Genomic DNA, 8,312 nt, shown 5'->3' with positions numbered 1-8,312 from the left:
AGGGAATCAGGGAATGACATGGCACGGCAATACCTGTAATTTCATTTGGTAAAATTCCGAAATGAAATGGAATGGGGATAATTGTGTTTTATTTTATGTTTTTTGGTCGGTGATTATTGCGTTTAGTTGGTAGGAAATACCGCCGTGGGAATATTTTGGCCGGAAATAATCGATGTGAACGTCGATCGTCCTATGGGGCCCTCGCCGGTGCTAACGTGGACATCTTTTAATATATATATATTTTTCTTTGTTTTTAGATTAAGGGCGACGTTTGCGATGCTTTCACCCAGATCTGGATTAGGCAAGGGTCACCGACCCTTAATCCAAAAAAAAAAAAAAAAAAGAAGTAAAGGAAAAAAAATTAAAAAAATGTCAACATCGATATAGGCGAGAGCCACGAAAGACGATCAACGTCTACGTAACCGAATTCTAGCCAAAATTGGGTAGATGGGATTAATTGGCATAAATGTAAAATATTTAAGACTAAATTATCATAATTGAAAAGTTTAGGACTGAATTGGCACCAATGCCAAACAATTAGGATTTTTTGGATACTTTTCCCATTTTTTTCTCCGACACCTTTTCCCCATTTCCCCCCCTCCAGTTTACTAGTCAAATCCAAATTTTTTTTTTGTATATATAATTTAGTTTAGTATATAGCCAAATAGGAATTCCAAAAAAAGTTAATTTCGCACGGTATTGTAATAATGGCACGTGTGAGAAAAGCTGTGTATTGACATATATTTTGGTACTTAAAATTTGATACATCTACAGACGAAGGCCTAGCTGCAAGTCTTGGTCTTCATGTGCTGTCGCAATGTGTCAGTCAATTAGGGGTCGTGCGTGTGGAGGGCTAACCATATAAGATAAAAGGCGTGCATGCATATCTTCCTCACACTTACTCTCTCTTGGACAGTCTCCACTTCTCCATGACAATGGAAAGATCCATTACAGCTTTCTCGTTTGCGTTGCTTGCTTCTTTAGCTCCAGCACTAGTCCTTGTGGTTCGAGCCCAACAAATTCCAGCTCTCTCTCTCTCTCTCTCTCTCTCTCTCTTTTGCCTATGGCGATCCATGAGTTTCGACCTTTTAATGAAACTAAATGGTCTCTTCTTTATGTTAATCCTCTCTTGATCCGCCGTCAAATCGTGGGTAGGCTAGATATTGTAGTATGGAACTGTGTGAGTGATCAAGATTCATTGAACTTGTTCCGATGGTCCAGCAGAAAAAACGCGGTTCCATCTCACTGACTTCTTCCATTTCTGTGAACTCACAAGGTTTCATCAGCATCGATTGCGGGGCAACTGTTGCATACACGGAGGAGGGAACTGGCATAACATACGAACCAGACGAAGGGTCGATAGACTCTGGAGAGATCAGGCAGACATCTATGGCCCCCGCATATCCAAATAATCTACAATTGTCGAAGAGTGTAAGGATTTTTCCCAATGGAAAGAGGAACTGCTACACTTTAAGACCAGACCAAGGCCAGAACAACACCTATCTGATTAGGGCAACATTTTGGTACGGGAACTATGATGGGAAGAATCAAACTCCTTCATTCGACATCTACATCGACGTTAATTATTGGTTCACGGTGCGGTCTCCGACGTATTTCTATGAAGAAATCATGTATGTGTCCCAAGCAGATGATATACAAGTGTGTCTTGTGAACACCGGCAACGGAGTGCCCTTCATTTCGGCGTTGGAGCTGAGAACCCTGGACGATGGCATCTATCAATCGGGATCTGGATTCTTGCAACTCCATTGGCGGGACGACATCGGACGATGTTTGGAGAATGATGTCAGGTGATCGATTCATTTCTTGAAGTACAAATGTAGAGTAATCATAGTAAAGAGAAAGATTCAATCTTTTCTTATCGAATTTTGGCATTTTGCATACTGTTGAAGGCCATGCAAAAAATAACAAAACTACATAAACAAAGCATTTAAGTTAATAAATGAAGATAGTTGAAGAAAATGATGTTAGTTGTCAAGGATTAACAGAAAATCATCACATGATTAAAAAAAATATGATAAGGGAAACAGAAAAGCCATTATATCCGAGCAAAAAAAAAATAAAAAAAAAATCAAATGAAATCTTGCGATTACAATGCAAATCAAACTTAGAATATCACGTATGTATCAAAAACACGTAAGTTACTCCATCATAACAAGGGAACTCCTTGATGATTACAAAAAATCAATGCCTTTACAAAAGATATAAGTATATAAACGTAATTAGTTTAGGCTCGCTAATAAAAATTTATTAAACTAACCGTAATTATTCACCGAATTTGAAATACGGAATGAATACGACCATATATTGCACATTATTTGCTATGTATCACTAGTGCTATAAAAGAGAGTTTATTTGTATATTGAACCTATTGATATCGAATAAGTACAAGGGTCATATAGGGATTTTAAGTTGGATATAGTTTTTTAACGGAACTCACCATCAGATGATGTGTTAAGGGGACAATTTTTAAAGCCGACAAGGATAGATAAATTTTAGGACAACGCTAGCATAGGAGTCTTTGGGTGACTGTGAAAATAACAATATGTTGTAAGCTACAAGTTTTTAAAAGAGTGGACCCCACAATAATTTTTAATTAATTGTTAGTGGCTTTTTGTGGCAAGAAATGGGTTGTTAGCATAACAGTCACCTAAAGGCTGTAATATAATCAATTCCCTTAATTTCAATCCAAACCTTTACTAATATAAAGAAATTGAAATTTTTGTTGTTTGAAGAAATATACTTAATATTGGTAGATTGTCATGCATCAAATGTAATTATATTCCCCACCTATATACTAGGCATGAATGCGATAATTTCCCTTATGCTTGAATGTTTATATATGTTTTATTTAAAAAATAGGCACTTCTGCTATTAATGTGTTGAATATAGTAGCTTCGACATTTCTATTGCATATCCATATGAATTGGCATTTGCTAGTCGCTCAAGTCAATTGCTTAATTGTTTGCTCTTAAACTGTTTGTCGAAATGCCTCACACAGGCACCCTTCTGATGTTTACGACCGGATCTGGACAGCTAATTGCTATGACTTGCCCATACTGAACACCACATCTGCCATTGATTCATCTGACAATAATGATGCGTACAAGTATAAGGTTCCCGGGGAAGTTCTTCAAACCGCTGAAAGAACGACCAGTGCCAGTTCTCCCTTGACATTACAGTGGACATCTTCAAGCCCCGTAAAGATATGGATTGTGTACTTCCATTTCGTCGAGATTGAGACCCTGACGAGCAGCCTCCAGAGAGAGCTCACAATCTCCATGAATGATGATCAATTCACGGAGACGGTGAGCCTTGAATACTTAAAGCCGGTGGTAGTAGTTTCCACTCCGGTTAACGGGCCGAGCCTCTCCTTCTCGATCTCCGCGACAAATATGTGTGGAAGTCCACCAATCCTAAATGCCGTGGAGTTCTATACCATTGGTGATCTTCCAAATGTACCCACAGCACAAGATGATGGTATCCTTTCATTCTTCTATTTGTTTTATTGTCCATATACACTCTGTACAGTTGTGCTACAAGTGACATGACTAATTATTACACAGCTATTCTGTCAATAAGTAAGAGTTATGGAATCCTATGCTAAACATACTTTTCTCCACTGTGGGTCTTATGTTATTCGTGAACATCTGTCTACAGTTGCTTTGTTGGGATCAACAGATGCGGCTAAGTATTATTCTGCTATCCGCTTTCCCTGCTTTGGCTACTTTTTGCTTGGTAATTGCTGGAAAGTCTTCCAATTGAAGCCCGGAAATGTTACAAGTCCTTTGAAAAACTGAAAGTCCGTATAACTCAGTTGTGATTGCGACCACTTTTTGCATCTCTATCCTTCTCTTTAGATGATAGGTCTTTTTTTGTGATTTGAACCACAGTGAAAGCGATCAATGACATCAAAACAACGTATCGCATTAAGAGGGAAAGCTGGCAAGGTGATCCATGCGTACCAAGCAATTACACATGGGATGGTCTAAATTGTAGCTATGGAAATCCTCCAAGGATTATATCGCTGTGAGTCCCCTCGCACTATTTCTCTGATAATACTCATATTCATGGCGAAACTTAATTATCATTCGTCATGAACACCGGAAGTTTTTGGATCCATGAGAGAGAACATTCAGGATAAACGCAACCTTCCAAGATGAATTCTCAGATAGACAGAGAACTTTGTCATGATTCATTGCTTTAAAAAAGGGAGCTTTTGACACCGTAAGCCTCACATGGTATTGGAGAGAGCTCATAAACTAATCCCTAAGTTGACCCACCCCCAAAACTCACTATCTTGATTATTCTTTTGTGAGGTTGCTCCATATGGAAGGGGTGGGTCATGACAATTTATATACTCATTGATCAGCAATACATGCTTCCTGTTTCTCCGATGTATAGTTATGCTGTTTGAGCAACTTTTTTCACCAATAGCCTACTTTTCCAATTTATAGACGTAAGTGTTCCAAATTGCATCATTTATGAGCAAGTATTGGGTCCTCCAAAAATAATTTTTTAGGTACTCTAGGACCAACAATAACCATACGATATAAAACAAGGAGGTAGGGAGACCCATGCAAGGAATGAAATTGACAATTGTGAATGGTCTCTAGTACTTGTAACATTTTTCCCAGGAGAACCTAAAATAGTTTCGTTCTGAATAGTTCATTGGACAAACTTTTCTTTGTTGTAACAAAAAATGCTGCCTTTATGGAGATGGCAATGACAGGATCCTCTACTTTGATCTATTATGGTCAGGAAATTGAGCTCAAGCAATTTGGTGGGTGACATAGTCTCATCACTTTCACATCTATCAAGCTTGGAGTACATGTAAGTATCAGCGGGGTTGCACCAGCATGTCACTCATGATTAAGCACCCCCTGGGGGAAAACTCATGTTGAATGACTGAGGCCGTGCTTTAGGAGACATAGGCTGTTGAAATATTGCACTAATGTGTGGAAACACCCTGCAATTGGCTATGGGGCCGGTTTACTTTGATATTAGGTGTTCTAAACTTTGCTCTTTTCCAGAGATTTGTCCAACAATCAGCTTACAGGAGCAATACCGGAAACTCTGGCAGAATTACCAAATCTTAGATTTCTGTAAGTTAACTTGTCTAAGTGAAGTGGCAGAGGATTTTTAAAGTGGACAAATCGCTAATCACGGCTATATTTGCAGAATTTTATGTGGAAACAACCTGATTAAATCAGTTCCTGAAGCTCTTAAGAAAAGGGTTGTGGACAATACTTTAAACATGAGGTTCTCTCTCTCTCTCTCTCTCTCTCTCTCTCTCTCTCTCTCATGCAACATTTATAGGTGGAAAGACTTTCGACATGTTTTGTTTATTGTGATTAAAAGCAAATAAGAAGGCCAACTTGTGACAGCATTTGGCAAATCAATCTGGACATTTGCAGATAGGAATTTGAGTTTAGCGCCTCCATTCTTTGTGGCAGTTTGACAGGAAATGCAAATCTGTGCCTAGCTGATCCTTACCTGGAGAAGAAGAAACTAAAAACCATCCTCGTTCCAGTTGTTACATCAGTTTCAGGCTTCTTTGTGGTTCTCTTTGGTGCTTTGGCTATTATTTGGTTAATTAAATGGAAACGAATATCAGGTAAGTTTTCTTACTTGTCCTGTTCACACAATCTACACTACACTTGACGACTATCTTGACTATGATATTCCCTTCGTACAGTTCCATCTGCAAAAATGTCTTTTCTAGGATAATTAGTTGAGAACATACAACTCAGCGACTTTCTTTCTCTTCTCACCCAGGCTAAGAGTATCATTTTACAATCTCATCCACATTGTAATCCCGAAGGAATGAAAATTGGCTTTAATCAAAATTTTCGATTGGTAGTAATATGAGTTCATAGTGATTACACAAAAATTGAAAAGAAGAGAGAGACAGGGATCACCACAGCATGTTGGCATCAGCATCACAAAGAGAATGTGCGTTATTCAGCTTAACTTATTGACAATGGAGTTTTTGGTTTTTTTTCTGCAAAAGTGACGTGCTATGCATGAGAAGGACTTATAACAACTTGAGAGTACTACTTTGTCCTTAATATTCTCATGGTCCCATAAAGAAAGTTTGATTGTGCAATCTCAAACTTATCTATATGTAGTGAGCAAAGAAAAATTATCTATTTGTTAGCATATTGCAGGTAGGTGACAGAGAATCCCAGCCCAGAACTTTTTATTTTTGTCCTCTTCTCCACTAATTTAGCTCTTAAAACGCGATCAGAAAAACCTTTCCCACGTCTGTTAATTGTTGAAATGCGATTGAGTTTATTTGCATTGAAAGTCTACAATCCAAAGTGGTAGTCGCAATACTCATTGGAACCTTTTTGGTACAGAATCTAGTGACAGGACGCTGAGATCAAATAATCGACCTTTTACATATGCAGAGGTTTCAAGAATCACTGGGAAATTTGGACAAGTGATTGGTGAAGGTGGATTTGGGAAGGTATATCTTGGTACACTAGATAATGACACCGTAGTTGCGGTGAAGATGCTCTCTGAATCATCAAAGCAAGGGTACAAGGAATTTCAAGCTGAGGTTAGATAAGATGATGCAATCACGTTTCCTTTCAATATCAATTTATGCTGACACTTCCGCAGATGTTCGTTCAGAAACTTCCTCTTAGACTACTCTCAGTATTCATTATTTCTAATGCACAATTTTATGCTTCAGGCGCAACTCTTAATGATCGTTCACCACAGAAACTTGGTTTCTCTGTTTGGATATTGCAATGAGTCCAAGCACACGGCATTGATTTATGAATACATGGCTAATGGAAATTTAAAGCAACATTTATCAGGTGTGTTTTTATGTCCTGTTGTACTGTTTCTTCTTGATAACGATCCTGAAGCTCTATTTGTTGCTCATAGGTAAAGTTAGAACCCATCCAACAGAGGACCATCCGAAGGTCTTGACATGGAGTAGCAGACTACAAATAGCTGTGGATGCAGCACAGGGTACTCTAATGAGATATCCTCAGTAGTATGTTTTTTCCCATCATTGCTTTGGCATTGTTTACCCCTTTTTTGTGAGGATTTCAGGTTTGGATTATTTGCATAATGGTTGCAAGCCACCCATCATCCACAGAGACCTGAAGACTACTAACATCTTGTTGAACGACGATTTCCGAGCCAAAATAGCTGATTTTGGCCTGTCAAGAGCTTTTGCAACTGAAAAGGACTCTCATGTGTCAACTTGTCCAGCAGGCACTCCTGGCTACATCGATCCTGAGTAATGGCTAAAACTCAATATTACTGTTCTGGTTCAGTTGAGGATCTCAATTTGCATATAAATACTGACATAGCCTAGTATTTAATCTTCGATATAAAGACCCGGATTTTCTTTCCTCCCAGGATGCAATCTTCTAGAAAATTTACCAAGAAGTATGATGTTTATAGCTTTGGAATCATACTCTTTGAGCTGATTACGGGCCGACCTGCCTTAATGAGAAGTCGGGATGGCAGCGACAGCACACACATACTTGAATGGTTGATTCCGATCATTGAAAATGGTGATATACAGAGGATTATTGATCCAAGGTTAGAAGGAGAATTCGACATCAACTCGGCTTGGAAAGTAGCGGAGATTGCCATGTCTTGTACACGACCAACAGCAAGTCAAAGGCCGGATATACATCATGTATCGGCAGAGTTGGAGTCTTTGGTGAGCAAATCAAGCGATTCTTTTGAAATGACCTCCTTGGTGCTCCAATCTGACAATGCCCCTATCGTGAGGTAGCAGAACTTTTTCCAATCCAGAAAGGCTCTCTTCTTTTTAGGTTAGAGATTTACTTTTATCCTCAAATTTGTACTTTAATTGCATCATCAAATTCCCTTTTCTTTCTGTCATTGAATCTTCCAAACTGGCTGTCTAGTAATGACATCCTTTCGTCCTTCGTCGCTCCTTTCTCCATTACTAATGTCAGTTCATGGCATTCCTAATACTGCGAAATTAGGAACTCCGTGTTGAGTTTGGGGGGAGGTGGTTGGGAAGTTGTTGCTATCCATGGATGGGGTAATTGGTATTAATTGGAGTTCGGCTGAGATTTCAGTTTGAGTCAACGCCATTGGGTAATTAGCAACTATTTGGCAATTTTGAGGGGGGCACTAATTATCATTTTTCTATCTGGGGCAAGCTCAATATACATATGGATCATTGGTGGTTCTAATGCAGTAATTGTCGCAAGCAACCTCGGATATACACAGAGCATCTTTACAATATTATGGACACAAGGCTTGAACTTGAGTCATGATAATCTGCAACATGT

The 8,312-nt window shown here is 38.8% G+C and overlaps 1 protein-coding gene across 1 annotated transcript; it reads left to right on the top strand.

Moving 5' to 3' along the window:
• The first annotated feature begins 843 nt into the window (after positions 1-843).
• Positions 844-7,946, top strand: LOC115737984 (putative leucine-rich repeat receptor-like serine/threonine-protein kinase At2g19230). Its single transcript, XM_048283413.1, has 13 exons — positions 844-1,024; positions 1,275-1,808; positions 3,020-3,498; positions 3,912-4,047; positions 4,780-4,851; positions 5,052-5,123; positions 5,200-5,280; positions 5,475-5,635; positions 6,381-6,583; positions 6,719-6,845; positions 6,916-7,002; positions 7,087-7,276; positions 7,399-7,946. The coding sequence occupies exons 1-13, from the start codon at positions 930-932 to the stop codon at positions 7,781-7,783; spliced, it is 2,622 nt and encodes an 873-aa protein (XP_048139370.1). The 5' UTR covers positions 844-929; the 3' UTR covers positions 7,784-7,946.
• The last annotated feature ends 366 nt before the right edge of the window (positions 7,947-8,312 follow it).

Source organism: Rhodamnia argentea, chromosome 8 (genome assembly GCF_020921035.1).
Source record: "Rhodamnia argentea isolate NSW1041297 chromosome 8, ASM2092103v1, whole genome shotgun sequence".
NCBI lineage: Eukaryota > Viridiplantae > Streptophyta > Magnoliopsida > Myrtales > Myrtaceae > Rhodamnia > Rhodamnia argentea.
This window is presented reverse-complemented; position numbering and strand designations above follow the sequence as displayed.

What these genes read in the sequence shown, in the direction of transcription:
- LOC115737984 (XM_048283413.1), top strand. Translation starts at nt 930, where the DNA reads ATGACAATGGAAAGATCCATTACAGCTTTCTCGTTTGCGTTGCTTGCT. An exon ending in TGTTTGGAGAATGATGTCAG is followed by an intron (nt 1,809 to 3,019) that starts GTGATCGATTCA and finishes TGCCTCACACAG; the next exon opens with GCACCCTTCTGATGTTTACG. An exon ending in CCTGGCTACATCGATCCTGA is followed by an intron (nt 7,277 to 7,398) that starts GTAATGGCTAAA and finishes CTTTCCTCCCAG; the next exon opens with GATGCAATCTTCTAGAAAAT.